This window comes from Candoia aspera, chromosome 6, assembly GCF_035149785.1.
Source record: "Candoia aspera isolate rCanAsp1 chromosome 6, rCanAsp1.hap2, whole genome shotgun sequence".
NCBI lineage: Eukaryota > Metazoa > Chordata > Lepidosauria > Squamata > Boidae > Candoia > Candoia aspera.
Genome location: NC_086158.1, coordinates 59,651,308 through 59,667,646, shown reverse-complemented (window position 1 = coordinate 59,667,646; position 16,339 = coordinate 59,651,308). Strand labels below are relative to the sequence as shown.

At 39.9% G+C, this 16,339-nt stretch overlaps 1 protein-coding gene across 3 annotated transcripts; it reads left to right on the top strand.

Moving 5' to 3' along the window:
* Positions 1-683: 683 nt before the first annotated feature.
* On the top strand, positions 684-15,947 carry SFXN4 (sideroflexin 4). 3 transcript variants are annotated; one of them, XM_063307233.1, is made up of 14 exons: positions 684-816; positions 2,460-2,525; positions 4,437-4,508; positions 4,978-5,004; positions 5,112-5,166; positions 6,337-6,362; positions 7,606-7,659; positions 7,752-7,832; positions 7,919-7,981; positions 9,703-9,790; positions 11,372-11,487; positions 13,141-13,226; positions 14,595-14,703; positions 15,328-15,947. In XM_063307233.1, the coding sequence occupies exons 2-14, from the start codon at positions 2,505-2,507 to the stop codon at positions 15,403-15,405; spliced, it is 876 nt and encodes a 291-aa protein (XP_063163303.1). In that variant the 5' UTR covers positions 684-816; positions 2,460-2,504; the 3' UTR covers positions 15,406-15,947. The 3 variants fall into 3 exon arrangements, with proteins under 3 accessions (XP_063163303.1, XP_063163302.1, XP_063163304.1); XM_063307232.1 differs by having other exon boundaries at positions 809-916; XM_063307234.1 differs by lacking the exon at positions 15,328-15,947 and adding an exon at positions 14,023-14,120 and having other exon boundaries at positions 809-916; positions 14,595-14,681.
* The last annotated feature ends 392 nt before the right edge of the window (positions 15,948-16,339 follow it).

Here is a 16,339-nt window from a genome sequence, read left to right as displayed (position 1 = left end):
TCTTAGAAGAAGAATAGATACAATTGCATGTTTGGTCACATCTGTTTCTGCACACATCAACTGGGAAAGTGCCTATGTGCACAATTGTGTAGTGGCAATGTGTGGTCCATTCAAAGTTATATTTCAATCTGTAATGCACATTCCTTTTTATTCATGGGTTTATTGCTTGACTGAAGTACTTGGCCATACTCTTGAAAATGCTTCTGTGCCATCGACATCGCACAAGAAAGAATTTTAGGAAATCGTGTTTCAATTAATCATGGGTTAAAGCGTGATGCAAACGTACTGTACTTGCCATGCTATAGGCCAATAAGTAGCAAGCGCGCAGTCTGATCCGAACCAGAAATGTTCACTTCGCACCGCACACAATCATCGCATGCGAGATTCCCACAACACGTGCGTTAGACCAATTGCCGATTCCCTTAAGTTACCCGAACCCAGGCTAGAACTTCCTATCCATTCATTGGCAGAAAAACTGCAGTCTTGATATGATCGCAGGCTGGTTTCAAAAATAAACGCAAAAGTAGTAATGTGTTGAGGTGCTCCTGTATTTACTCCCAGCCTTGAAATTATAAAGGGCTGTCACCCCTCTCCTCCCGTCCTGTGACTCTACACTGGCTGTTCCCCTTTTCCGGGGTCCCGGAAACGGGGAGACCGGTCCCACAGGATTTCGCGCTTTTCCGGTGAAGTTGGGAGTGTGTCAGGAGATCCCTTTCAAAGAACGAATTGGCGCCGAAGGAAGAATCGAGCCGCAGTGCGTGTGAGTGACGTCAAAGGCAAGGGGGTTGATCCCGCGTCTCGAAGAGATCTCCACGGGTAGGTGTCTTTGCCGACGTTTTCCGGAAACGACGACTTCCGGCGCGGCCGTCTGAACATCATGGATTTGAATTTGCAGTTCTGGAGAAACGAGGGCCAGGTGTGGCTACACTGTAGAGCGTTACGCCGCGGTGGAAAAGGGGTGGGGACAAGCTTTCTAGTGCAGCCCGGAGGTTAAAAGATGAATGGGGTGGGATTCTGGGGAAGAAGGGCTTTGCTCTTGGCGCGCGGGGAAAAAGAATTCGACCTGCAAAGGGCGACCGTAGGACTAAATGGCTGGCCGAGGAAGTGTGGAAATTGAGATGCACGGAAAGCTGGTGCGTGGGGTGGAAGGCGTTATTCCTTTGAATCGGCAAGATACGCAGTAACACACGCAAAACTAGGAAGGGAAAGCCGCACGCGAAAAAGTACGAAAATCCCTTTCTAAAATGTTAAGCAATTATTAAGTCCAGCGTGATAAAAACCTAGTGTAATAAACGGGGCCTTCTTCAAAGTTGCTCGCTAGATATATTAATCTTTGCCCTATTCCCAAAGTTGTTTACTCAGAAGTAAGCCCTATTGATTTCGATAGGGCTTGCATAGTAATGGATATAGTATCACACCCTGCGTATCTGGTTATTATCAGGATTAAAGGGGATTCGTATGACTTCGCAAACACAGGGCCTTTCAATTGTCCCATCTCTTGGATGGGCATAATCTCACTGCATTCTAAAGAAAAGGGATGCTTTTCAATCTTACCTGAAAATTTGGTCCTGAAAGCCATGCAGTTTATTTTAGGCTGCTTTGCAGAGTTCTTGGTCCCTGCTGCAAATAACATAAGGAAACAGAAGGAAGGGGGAAAATTTCTGTAAGTGTTTGCTCTCAAGTGCCACCAATATACCGTGCATTAAGGGTGAAAAAATATTCCTTTCAGTTGTACTGTAGGTGTCCTGAAATGTACTCAGGGTTTCTGTGTTGCCAGCTGTCAAGAAAACTGATAGGAGAAAGAAGTGGCAGGCCAAATGTCCTCAACTGTGTTGAGATATTTGTATTCTAACCTCTGGGTTGCCCTCTGCATAACAGCCCAATATTTGGGGCTGTACTTTTTGCCCAGTTGTTATTCAGTAAGTCCACTAGGATCGCAGAGTAGATGTGTGGTTTAGTAGAAATGACTTTCATTTGAATTTGTTTTTGCAGACATCACTGTAGTAAGCCTAATGTTTCTATTAAAAATAACCCTTCCAGCATTTCCACAAACTCACAAAACAAAACAGGTGAGCGTGAATGAATATTCTAGCCACATCTTCCCCACCTTGTCACCCCCTTCTGCCAAAATACACCCCCTTTCCCATTTGGTTTTTCCTGTCAAAAGCATATGATCCTTTATTTGATTTATTGGGTTTCTATCAACCAAATACCAGAAATGTCAAGCATGAACTTTCGGAGGGCTGTGGGGGTATGCTTTTCATAGGTGACTTACCTATGCTGGGTGTGTCACTTAATCAAAGAAGCACAGGCTCAGGGTAATGGAGAGCAACTTACGGCTTTGATGTATGGATAAAACTACTGGGGTTTATGTAATCAGGCAATTTTGACTAATTTCAGAAAGTATCACTGCAAAAAATATATTCAAGCTCAGGTATCTTTTAAATCTCTTTCTTTAGACTTTTTTCCAAAGGTTGAAGCACTGGATAGAAATTTTGGACCCCATGCTCATATTTGTACGTGAGGTAAGGAACCTATGTATTTAAACTTTGGACACTGGCTTGAAACTTGAAAGCAGGCTAAGAAGAGCAAAACATTTCTGTGAGCATGTTCGTATGACCTTCTAAGAACATATACGTAGTCCTTGCTTACTGACTGCTTTGTTTAGCAACCATTCAAAGTTATATGATAGTGCTAAAAACCAGCTTTGTGACCAGTCCTTGCATTTACAACCGTCACAGCATCCTGCGGTGACGTGATCACCATTTGTGTCCTTTGCAACTGGCTTGCGACAAGCAGAGTTAATGGAGAACGCGGAAATAAAATGTAAGTCGCGGTCATGTAATGTTTTGCTTGACAACCAAAAGGGAAGTGAGGTCATAAGCCCATTGCAGTTGCGTGATTTCCCGTTTAGCAACCACGGTGCTTAGCAATGGAGTTGTAGGTCCCAATTGTGGTTGCTAAGCGAGGACTACCTGTAGATGCTGCATCAGCTGCAGCCTCCCAGTCTTCTCTTTTTCATTATTTTACAGTAGCTGACTGAGCAACATTACCTGGTCTGCCTGCATTTTTTTACCCCCAAAATCAAACCAAGGCAATCAATATACTGTTTGGAGTCAGAGCCATCATGTATAGGATGTGGGAAAACGAATGCTTCTCCTAACCCTTTTTTAAAAAAAATCCTTGTGTACCCAGGCAAATGGAAAAGGAGGAGTAAACTTTGAAAGTGGAGCAGTGGAAATACAGCTGCTAGAGCAATTCTGAGCCATTCCTGCAACCTATTTCATCTCCCTGGAGCACCAGGGGCCATAAGCTAGCCATTAGTTTAAGACTGTATGTCATACTAAGCCAAAGCTAGGTCATATAAGTCAAACACAAGCCATAGTTTCAGATTGTATCATTAAGACAAAGAACCTTAACAGTTTCCTGAGCCAGATGATATACAAAACATAATCACAAGAGCCATGCAAATGGAAGAATAAAATCAAGCAGCTTGGACATAAATGATCCTTAATGTAGTATGCTTGTTGCTTTTCCACAACTGTTCAGTCACAATAAGATTATTTTAAGGAAAAAAATTAATTTTTAGATTTTATATTTATATTTATTTATATTGTATTTTATATTGGTAATTTGTTTTTATTTTTATCGGATTTTAATGTTTATTGTTATGGTATGAATTTTATTGTAAACCACCCGGAGTCCCTCTTTTGGGGGGAGATGGGCGGTAACAAAATTTGAATAATCAATAAATAATAAATAATAAATTAACTTCAAAATGTTATGATATGTGTAATAACACATACTTTGAAGGAAGAATTAACCCATGTAGGTTGGCCTGGGAGACAGAGTGAACCACTGCATTGCACCAAATTCAGGCTGTCACCAAAAAGAGCAATCCTGGTTGCTTTTAGCACTGAGGCTCCTTGCACTTACCAATCAAAACCTACAGTACAGCTACCTCAGCTTTTTCTATGTAGTATATTTTTGTGCTCATTTGAAAGCATCCAACCACCAGTGGGAGAGAAGAAGTGCTGCTCAATTTAATAACCAATGAATATGTTTAGAGAAGGTTGAAACATTCTCTGCATGAATGCGTAAGTGGTTTGAGACTGAAATGAAAATGCTGTTGTAGATTGGTAGTCTGGTCTCCTACATCTTTCCTCCCCTTGAAAAGGTTCCAGGTTGGATTGGAGCAGCAGCTCCAAGAGAGAGAGACGGTTAAACCTTTTCCCCAATGCTCCCTTCTGGATTATGTAGTTTGTGTCCTAGAAGCTGCTTTGAGTTTCTCATTTCACCCTTCACTTTCCCTGTAGGGATGGGGTAGGGAAAACCCATGCCCAATACTGGTTGAGTGGAAAACCTTACATCGCAAGAAAATGAATGGCTGTTTATAGAAAAAAATCAGTTTATTGCAGTTTTTCTTGTAAATGCAGGCGGACATTAATACATCCAGAGATCTTTTACTGAATAGTGGAGAAAATGCAACATCATTACAAGATAAAAAGGTATCTCTTCTCATTACAGCGATGTTTTGAATATGTTTGTGTGTTACATTCTAGGGTGCAAAAATGATTAGGTTTCTCTTTGCCATGCCCTGATATCTAGGCTGAAACTTGAGGCTGGGAGAAAGGAACTGACTTTGTAACTGACTTTATTTTGATCCCAGCTCTCCCCAAGTGAGGTGAAACACCATCTCTGTTCATGTGATACTGTCTGTAGGGTGGTCATGCACTGATGCTGCTGAACACATCTCTGGTGCGACATCAGTAGCTTACCCCTGTCCTGTGACATCCACACTTTGAACATGGCGATCCTAATGTACAAAGATGATTAACTATGGATAAAAAACCCAAAAAATATTTTAAATAATCCCTATCAATGGTTCTTGAAAAGCTAATATCCATTCCACAATACATATTTAGCTATAAAATGGATTCTGACCTATTTCTAAAATATTGCTTTCCAACGTTTTAGATAAAAGATGCCTGGAAAATAAGTCTGGTGAGTTTTCCTATTATATTTAGGGATTATTTTAACTTGATTCTTTTCATCTTTTAGCAGAGATTTCCTAATCCTTTGGGGTTATGTATTTATTTTTCTTTCCTCAGGCCTGTGTGAATCCCAGCACCGGTGATACAATTCCATTTTTCTTTAGAGGAGGAGGTCAGTTTCAAATATCATTTTATTGAAATTTGGACTCAGGTTTCTACAATATATGTTTATTTGATTCATAGCCCACCTTTCATTCAGGAGCTCCAGGCACTGTACTGTACCTGTGCTCCTTCCTCCAGTTTTATCCCACAACCACCGCCCTGTGTGAAAGTGACCTCAAGGACTTTCTGTGACTGATGGTGGATTTGAACCTGGATCTTCCCACTCATAGTCCAACACCTTAACCACTTTCCCACACTGGTATTAGTACTGATAAACTGATGAATAACATAACTGGAAGGAAAGTTAATTTTGGTATAAAAGGTCATTATTACTATTATTAATGTATGTTAACCACGGCCTGCGTCCATTTTCTTGTAATCCTGGAATGCATGTTAGAATATGATCTCAGTATTAATTTATACATTTCTTGTTCTTTTTGGTGATTGTGGTTTGATAAGTATGTGAAGTGAACGTATTCCAAAAGACACAGATTGGCCTTCATGCTAAGTCATAATGTAGTTTGCTTGGTTTTGGTTAGTGTAGTATATGCACCCAGCCATTGTAGTTGGTAAACATAGGCTGTGGCTTAGCTTATTGTGTGGACTCTGATGGTTGTGGTTTATTTAATAAACTGTGGTTGAACAAAGAATGGCTTAACAGGATATCTCAAGTAAGTAAACAAATAGGCCTTCTTAAATGCCATAATGGTTATTGTTGTATATAAGAGAATATCATAATTAAAAGTAGCCCATTGCATGATTTTTAAGGCTTCATCATCAGTTTATTGGGCTTAGCAATATTTGTCTTGTTAGGACTTGCTTCCAGCATGTAAGGGCGTGGAGAAAATTAATTGAAAATCTGTTGAATTATTGAAGTGTTTAATTCTTAGATGAGTATAATATGTACCTTATTTTAAATAACTGACAACCTGTAAAACTTCCATTGCTTATTTAGCACTAGTAATTTCCTAATGTAATGAAGTATAAAGCTACAAAAAGTTCACAAGGCTCCATAATTCATGATTTTCTTCCACATAGTGCCTAATAATTTATCATTACTGCATGGGCTGACATAATTCTATTGTATGTTATTTGTTTATTTTTCTATCACTCCCCCAGGATGGACTGGGCAACAATTGCTAAGTAACTGGATAGTTTTCTTTCTCTCTCTCTTTCAAAGCTTTCGTGTGTGTTGCTGCTTCATTGGTGAGTAATAATGGAAGTTTTAACACTGTATTGCAGTTTTAAAATGAATAAAAATATAAACCTTGATAGCATTGTACTAATTGTTCCATTTCTTAATTGGACTCAATAAATTACTTAGTTTAATCTGCAGCTGCAATGCTCCATCATATGCAGAGATAACACACGGTGCTGACAGTTTCTGGAGAGCAAACTGGTATGTGGCCTTTCCTGTCTTTGCACCAGTATGGCCCAAATCGGCCACACACAAACAGGAGGTACTGGCAAACTCTGAATCACCTTAGAGTCACAGAACACAACATTCCTTAAGAAGAGATCCTATTTCCTCCTAAGCAGCCCAGTGATAACCACATGGCACAAAATATTGATAGGTGGAAACAGGAGAAGAAGACAGATGGCTGCTTGGGAGAGGTTTATCAAATAAATAGACAAGGAATAAAACTCGGCAGGAGGGAAGATCAAATAGACTGCTTAGACAGGGAGGATGAAAGAAGAGGAGAGATAAAAAGGACCCAAGGTTGAGGAGACTATCTCACTGTTGGATAGATCACTTATTGGTACATATTGAGAATGTAATTTAAAGCATTTCCAGGGATAAAAGTTGAATTGCTTTTTTTTCACCTCTGTAAATATTGAAGATTTTAAGGTAGCCAGGACTGGACACAAGCACATTTAGCCCCCAAGGACTCAGTATGCATTTTAGGCACAAAACATTACAGGCCCATTGTGAGGACGTATGTTGATTCACACAGAGCATGTGAATTGCTGTGTGTAGATGAAGCCACCGCTTTGTACATGTAGGAGTTGCTTTGTTTTTAACAGTTCATGAACAAAATTTTATGAAGGTTATTGTGATGTGTGAGCTGCCATAACTGGCCCAATTTATGTTATCTGAAAAAGTATGGAGGCCAAAGTACTGTTTGAATGCTTTTAAAGGCCGTGGGTAAGTAATATGGGTGGCAGAGTAAAGCGGTGCTAGCAATAGAAGCCATGGTATGTTCAAGCTACTCACTGAATCCAGATGCTTCTTCAGATGCTGCTGAAGTGACTTGGGAGCAGCCACCTCACAGTGGCACCCATGATGCCAGTGGCAACTTTGGTTGTGGGTCTGAGAGAAAGATGGATGTTTGGTTCTGGAACTATGGGATAGCACTATAGCAAAATATAAAATGATCCCCTCCACAGCCTGATATGTATCTTTGCATTATTGTCCAGATGTGCTTCCCATATAAACTTTTATTCACAGGTTGCAGTTGCTTCGTTACCATACAAAAAGTTTTCGTCATCGTTTTCCCGGCAGGTACTGGCCAAGCCATTCGCTTTGTCTTAATGGGTTTAGATTAATTTATTGACTCATGTTGATGTTGTGCATTGTAATCTCAAATTTTGCAGTTTGTTTTCCATGCGTATGTTGGTGGATTCAATTTGGTAAACAGTTCTGTGAAAAGGCAATTTGAGAATGGCGAGGGAAAGGTAAGTGTATGTGGCAGACTGCAACAACCTTTCTGTGCAGTGTCGTGAATAGAGTGGTTTCATGTGTTTCACATTTTTGTTTTTAGAAGCTTTCATGGAAGCAGACAATTCTTCCTATTGGGAGCATCCCAGGTTTGGCCTTAATGGGGGTATGTATTGCCAGTTTCTGTCTGATTTTTGTTTTCTAATTATGCCTTTGTTTCAAGAGAAAGTTGCATATGGAGAGGCATGGATTCACACTTTGAACTATTTGTTAATTTATAGAAGGGGTTGGCAGTGTGACACCTCTAGGTGTTATTCTGCTGCAGTGCAGACCCAACAGTTTCCGGCATTTTTTTAAAATGAGAAGAAATTTGCTTTCAGACATCCTTGCTTAAAACTGCCTCCAACCGGATGTTCCAATTCAGTGGGTAATGCCTAAATTTAACTTAAATCATGCCTATTCAGTGGGATGTGAGCTAAACTTAGTGCTGCTTAGGTGTATGTTTGCTGTCTTCATGGCTTTCCGTAGGTTTTGTAGTATTACTGGTAGGTGTCCCTGCTGTTCAAAGGTCGATATTCCAAACTTCTGGTTGCCAGACCCAAGTTTTTCTTGTGCAGCTATTTGTTTCTACCATGTCTAGGTTGATAAGCTGCAAAATGAAGCAGAGAACATATACTAATGAAGGAGAAAGACAATCTGTAGCATTTACTATTTTTGTGGGTTTCAGGATCTATAATTAAAATATCAAGAACACACACACACACGAAGAGTGTTACCTGATCAGAATCCTTCTAGATTTTGATTTGATTTTCTTAGATTACTAACAAAGGCAACCTTTTTGTGGCCTGAGATTCACTTCCCTGCCTCTAGTCTCTACGTTAGTGGTCAGCAACCTATGGCCCACAGGCTGGATCTGGACCACCAACTGAAATTATCCAGCCCATTGTCCCAAAAAGAAATCTCGTATCCAACCCTGGCCCACAGTTCTAAAAAGTTTGTAGTTCTATCTCAGACCTGATGTAGAACCACAATACTGTATATTAACAGATTGTAAATGATTTGGATGGTATTATGAGCCCACGTATAAATATACGTATGTGTTTATGGGTTCCTGAGTTCTCTTCCTCTTTCCTCCATCAGCATTTCTTTCCCCAATCCACAAGATGTTCCCGAGACTCTGCTGAACACGCTCTCATATTCCCTGTTGACCATGACTCCCTTTCTTCTAAGAAACGTGTCCTTAGGTTTGCCCTGAAGAGTCCTCCCAGTGCCAGTATATTTGCCCAAGAGAGAGGGAGAGGGTGACCTGCGATCTGCTCCCAGATGTGGCTCTTGGCCCCTGTGTGAAAGAAGGTTGCTGACCCCTGCTGTTGGGACTATAGGAGGCATGATGGTGGCATGATGCCACTCCAAGGGGCAGTGCTATTTTGACTTTGCTGTGTTTTCTGTTTTAGGGGGCTGGTGGTTGAAGGGCAAAAGAGGCACACTGACCTTAATAGAAGGCTAATATCCTATTTTAGATCTTATATAAGCTACCCAAGTCTTTACTTTGGGAAGGGGAAAAAAGTAAAGACTTGGATAGCTGAAAATTAGTGATTTGACATTGAACCTCAGTGGTGAGCTATTTGGTGACATGGGAGCCACAAAAAAATGGATGTGGGCTGCATCCTGGCATAAAAGATGAGCTTGTTGAGGATAGACTTATTAACATTTAGGGGGGGAAAGCTTATAGTCAACCACTATTTTTTTCATGAAATAAAATAACTGGATGTCACAAACAATCTATCTGTCTATATACTGTGTGTGTGTGTGTGTGTGTGTACACACACACACACACACACATATACACATATACATACATACACACACACAACCTGTTGTTTCTAGTCTCTCCCTAACTACGTTATAGAGCGTATGAAATCACTGAATACTCCAGCACATTTCTTCAGCAAGGTCATGGCAAGTTCTCTTATGGGTGAGTAAATGAAAAGTGTTAAGGCTCTTTAAAACATTTAGCTACAGGCAGTTTATACATACGGCTATCAAAGGTTTGCATTATGTAATTTTTGTTTTGTTCCAATGGAGAGAAGCTTTCATGGGAGAGGTCCTTTCAGATATATTTATGTTATAAACATAACAACTCCAAAACCTGACTGTGTTGTTTAAAAATTGTCCTTGTTGAAAAAAACCCTAATTCAAATGTTGACAAACACTGCATATTAATTAATTTATTGCTGGAAATCAGGTATGGAGGTCTAATTTCAATGTTTTATTATTATACATTTAACAAACCCCATTCTAGAAAAAAAATCACAATTTTTTATTCTTAATAAATTCTAAATACTGGACATATTTCCAAGAGGAACATACTGTATGTTCCTTTAATACACAGCAATAAATCCAGAGTCATATTAACAGTTTTGTTGATGTCAGCCGTACATGCGACAACAGTAGGGCAAGACCAAACCACATGAGTTAATGTTATGATTACTGAGATTCTTGAGTTTACCTCTATATCTTGATTCTTGCTGATAAAAGGGTTCCATGTGGTCTTTATCAGTTCAAGTGTTTTTGCAGCCTTTGAGGTATAAAAATCCTGTTGGTTGGTAAAATGTAAGATAGTAGTCCCAGTCCAACATACTTTTATCATTAATAGTGAGCCAAGTACAGTATGTTTAGGCAGGGGCTTAACACATTTCATGGGAGAACACTCAGTTGGCCACCCTACCCAGTGGTTGCCTTTTTCTATCCAAACTTCTTTGACCTCTTCCTGATGTTCAGTGACAAGAAACTTTTAACGATTATGAGGAATTGGTAACATAATTTCATAGACACTGCCTCCAATTTCCCAATCCCATAGCTACCCCAAATCCCTGGAATAAATTTAACCCATTCCCTTTGAAATGTACTCTAAAGTCACAGGGTGATCACACATCCGTGAGTCTGAGACCTACAATTGTTTAAATTCCCAGTTTTTGTCTGATAAGGAAGGGGGCCTTTCATTTAATTCAGGAGGTCACCTTGCAAGTATAACAGAATTTCCAGTAGTCAATATCTGTTCATTCATAAATGATTGTGCCTGAGCACATGCTTCCTCCAGGTCTCAGCGTGTGTATCCATGGATTTCTTCTAAAATTTATGCAGAAAGTTATGAAGAAAAATAGAATACTGGAAAATTCTGCCAATTTGGCAGAAGTTTCAGTACAAACCAAGTAAACACTGGAAACTAGACCCTCAGCAGTTTCTACATAAGCCAACTGATTATCATAATGAGAATTTCTGGTAGAGCCCTCAGCAGTTGCAGCAGAATTTTAAGCCCAACAATGGATTCCTTTTTGTTTTTGCAGTTCCACAACCGCTGCCAGAAGTCCTCGAGTCAAGTCACTGTTCTGCTTTACTAATATAAATGTTATCACAAGAATTGGGAGTTGGCAGTAAAATAAATTAATTGAATAACTGACACAATATGTGTTTAAGTGGGAAGGATTTCACTTAAGGCTAATAGTGTTTGTTTATGTTTCTCACGAAGCCTGATCGCTTCCTCTGTTCTTTGCAGCTATTCTCTGTGCATTCAATGTGTTCACCGTGAGAAACATTGAATGTGAGAATGGGATTGAGGTCATGGGTAGCACAGGTAAAGTCATTGGAATGTCTCATGTGGCAGGAGAAAAAGTAAGTGAAGGAACATACGTTTCTATTGGCTTGATTTCCCCCATTCCTATTCCGTTTGAACCAAAGGCTTCCATATCAAATTAAATTAAAGCATCCCTAATCACGGTGATATTAGTCACTTGTAAATTTAGAAGGAAAGCCTATCAAAAGCTGCTAACCATGATGGCTATGCATCACTTCTATTAATGGAGGCAATACAGGTAGTCCTCGAGTTATGACCATTTGTTCAGCAACCGTTTGAAGTTACAACAATGCTGAATGAAGATACTTACAACCAGTGCTCGAAGTTCTGGCCATTGCAGTGCACCCGCAGTCACATGATTGCCATTTCCGACCTTCCCTGCTGGCTTCCCCCAAACAAAGTCAATAAGAAGGCGGCAAAGAAGGTTGCAAGCTGCTGGGGTAAGTCTCTCCCCGCCCCCGGCCTTTCTTTGCTCACGTGCACCACGTCCTCCTTCCCCCCTGTGCTCGCACATACCCCACACCCTCTTTCCATGGCCTCCGAGCGCTTTCACACCTGCACATGCCTCATGCCTTCTTTCCATGGCCTCCCTCTGATCGCACACATGCATTCATGTACCCCACACCCTCTTTTCAGGGACTCCCTGAGATTGCACACATGCATGCACGTAGCTGTGCCCTCTGGCCTTTCTGAGCTCATGCCACACCGAGCATCCCCTCCCCCGACTCACAACTGCATTGCTTAGTGATGGCAATCCCGGTCCCAATTGCAGTTGTAACTCGAGGACTACCATAGATTGAGTTACTGGAAACTGAAGTGGAAGGATGTGATTATGCTTGTGTCCTGCTTGTGGGTTTTGATTGGCTATTGGATTAGACTGGCTTTGGATCTGATCCAGTAAGGTTACTTTTTCTGTTCTCAATTTCTGTAGTTTGTCAGTCACGTTTAGTAGCACTCTCCCCATTACTTATTTACCGGCATTTCCTTATGAGCATGCATTTGGTGTGTTTACCCCCAAAAGGGGGAAATTTTGGGTTGTCCCTTTGTCTTATGGGACTTCCCAGACTTCATAATTGTAATATGGAAGACCAATTGTTTTGTTTGTAATTGACCATACTGTTAATTGTTAATCAGGCTGGTTTTGGAGATTGGATTATTTTGTATTGGGACTTTTTCATTTGTTCCCAAATTCATCCTTTCCTTATACCACAAGTTCATGACATATAGCTCATATAATGGAAACAGAGATGGAATCATCTTCCATATTCTGGTAACCTTTATTATGAAAAAGATGACCTCAACAGCATTTTAGTAGGTTTGTATTTAGGATAAAGCTGGTTCATTAAGATCGAGGTGGGCAACTCCTAGTTCACATGAAGCCCCTAGCCCTGCTTTACAACACTTGGACTATCTCTGATTGTGTTGCAGATCGATGTTAAAATTATTGTGATACATCCATTTTGACTCTCAATTCCACCAGCCACCTAGCAGTTCCAAGGAATAGCCCAAACCCTGTCCACCCTCTGATACCACATTCATTGGATGTGATTGTTGTGGCTTTTGGAGGCCAAAAACTTTAAAAATGTGGCATCCAGATTCATGAAAATCCAAGCTCATAAGAGAGACTTGAATATATTGTGATACTGACTTTCCTTTTGCATGCATGTGTGTGTTCTTTCCCTTCTGCACAGGCTTTAATAGAAACAGCATTATCCAGAGCTGTACTGTTTGGCATGCCAATGATTATTTCTGAAGCTGCTGTCTATCTCACAAATCGGTAAGATACATAGGTTTCCTCAATCAAACAAGCAAGAAAAAAGCAGATAGAAGATGATACCTATTATCAATAATGAAATAATATCACAAGGGAACTATATCCATCTTGAACATGGACCAATTACTTCTTAGTGAGATTTGAGCTGGCTGCTGGTTCATCTTGCCTAGAAGAATTCAGGATCGGTTAAGATAGCCTACCCTTTGAGGCTTACAGAGTCTGAAGTATCCCTGAATGTTCTGGGAAATTTTTCAGGAGCTGTGGCTTTTAACTCTATTAAGAGTATGATCTCATTTTGGATTGATGCAATGAGAAGAGCTGTAACATTATCACTCCAGAGAACTCAGTGCTTATCAGCTACTGGATGCATTTTCTGTGTGGACATTCTTCTATGCGGCCCTAAACCATTAAAGCATTTAAAAGATCACTTGTCAATGTTCCATCCAGAGCATTAAAATCAACAGAGGAGGCCCTTCATCTCATCCTAGAATGGTCAAGAGTACGCCTTCTAATAGGCAGCATTGGCCTTCCTTTTATGAAATTCTCCTCCAAGGAAAGTACAACTAGATTCATGTTAGAATCTAGTTGATTCTAGAATCATGTTAGGCAGCTGAAGACCTGCCTGATCACCTAGCCCTTTGGAGGATCACAATATAGTTCAGGGTCAAGAGGGAGTAATTTTCTTACTGTATTTTCTTTTTTAAATGAACCTTATTTTAATTCCTGTACTTATTTTCAAGGATTGTTGGTTTTATTATGGTGGTTTTTTATTGTTAGCATTTCTTGTAATTTGCTGTAGGATCTTCCAAGAGAAGAGTGATAAAAATAAAGGGAACTTTCTCTGTGCAAGTATCTATAATTGGAATGATTGCAGCCTAAAATGAGAGATCCTATATGGTAAATTCAGGGGAGACAAAGAAAAATGTTTATTCTTCTAGAATGCTTTCTATATTTCATGCCTTTGGGATGTCATACTGGACTCTGAATCTGGAAGAGTTTTTGCAGCCCCCAAAATCAAATTGCCAACATTTGGCAGCAAACCATCAAATGAGAAGTTAAGCTATGGTTTATTTTTTAAAAACTACCCAATCCCAAGGAGTTGAGAATTCCATGCCTTTCCTTCCAATTAGAATTTATTACCACTATCCTCCCTACAATCCTCGGTAGCCAAAGTAAGAAGTAAGTGTAGCCCCTAGCTGCTGAAAGCTTCCCTGTATCCATCTAAGAGGCCAGGTAACCATTGTTCTCTGGTCTTGGGGAACAATGTTTCCCCAAAATTTCTTTCCATGCTGCTAAGTCAGTATTTCCAAACAGCTTGAGGGTTTATCAGTGCCATGCTGTGTAGTAACTTGCCCTTGTAACCTCTTGCAGAAGAAGAGTTTTCCCACAAAGGTCAATAGTACTGAGAGCGATGCTGGTGTATTGTTTCTTTTGGTTAATACTACCTGTTTCACTGAGTTGGACTCCACAACTAAGAGAGGTAATTGTCATGTTTCATTTTCTTTTCAAATTTTGATGATTGTTGTAAGGATAAATGGCAGTGCAAACAAACAAACAAAAAACCAGACAAGTAAAAATCAGGAGGATTAAATATGACTGAGCTGGGTTTCCAAGTGAAAGAGAGGCGTGTGTTTACTTGTGATGCAAGCATAGCAGCTCCCAACAACTGAAGTCTTCCAGAATTGGAATTGGAATACAGAGATGTTCATGATTTCCAAATTTTAACACTCCTAGAGATGGAAATTTGACACATGGGATACCAAAGATTGACACAATGAAAATCCCTTCAAAAAGAGGGAGGAAATACTTAGTCTTAGAGGTAGAATGTAACTGCAGCATTTAGCGCGTTCTATTTTCCTAAAAATTTCTATTGATTTCAGAGGATTTGAGAGGTATTTCAATATAGGGAACAAGATTGTTGTTATTTATTGCCTACTCAGTTGTCCTCTTGGTTTTTGTGTTACTACTTCAGAGATATTAATCTGAGATTTTTGTGTAAATGGTAATGCTTCAGCATCCTATGATTTCTGTAACCCATTTCTTTGTACAGAAGTAGATCCAAGTGGTTAAAATAATCCAGTAAGAGAATGCTCTTATTTTTCAGATAAAGCGAAATGAACTTGAGCCTGATCTGGTCTCTTCCACTGAAGAAACAAAGTTTTTTTATTATAGGGGAGTTTAATAATGGGAGATCTTGATGATTTTCTAAGAATACCATTATTATGATGAAGCTTGCTTTTATGAATCAAAGAAGATCCCTGGTAGTGAGGTGAAAGTTGGTCTGAATAGTCATCAGTATTTTGAGTCAATTGTATATGAAAATTGAAGCTAATTGGGGGGAGAATAAGCATGCTCTTATTGATGCTTCTCTGTACAGAAAGGATTGGATCAAGATCTACCTATGTCCAACAATAAAAAGGCCATTATGCAAGAAATAGACTTCTTACCTATAAATGCAAAAATCCTTGCATTGTGATCTGCCTGTTACAGCTTTTTTTTTTCAAATGGAGGAAGTGAGAGCCCATGTGCCATAGTGAGATGTTGGCTTAGGGCTGGAGACACTCAAGTTCAAGCCCATTCTCAGCCATGGAAGATCACTCTGTAACTTTGACCTACTCTCTCTCAGCCCAACATGTTCCTTTTGGAGAAGGAAGTGCTGTGTATAGTGTTTAAGGCTTCTGGAGAAAAAACAGGGAATAAATCTAATAAGTTACATAGAACAAAGCTTCCTCTGCTCTGTATGTTCTTACCCTTCTAATGTGCTAACCCTTAATTTAACTGATGACCTAGTTCTTATTACAGTCTGTAACCTATTTCACAGGACTGCTGTTAGTCTGGTGTACAGCCTTGTCATTCCTGGGAGTTACCCATGCAAGGACCAATCAGGTGTAACCCTGCTTGAGGTCAGCAAATGTTAGCTAGGTCCTGCTGCCTGATATAAGAAAGAACTTTAGTATTCTTACAAAGAAATCTTTTTCTTGTATACCAGAACTGCTTTTGAGTTGGAGTCAACTTTTAAACGCATAAATCCGTGTTTTAAAAAATTGAATTTGTTAGCTCCTCCTGTTTGAGGGGGAAGAATAGGGGTTACAGCCTCTATTACAGCAGCCTTCTCC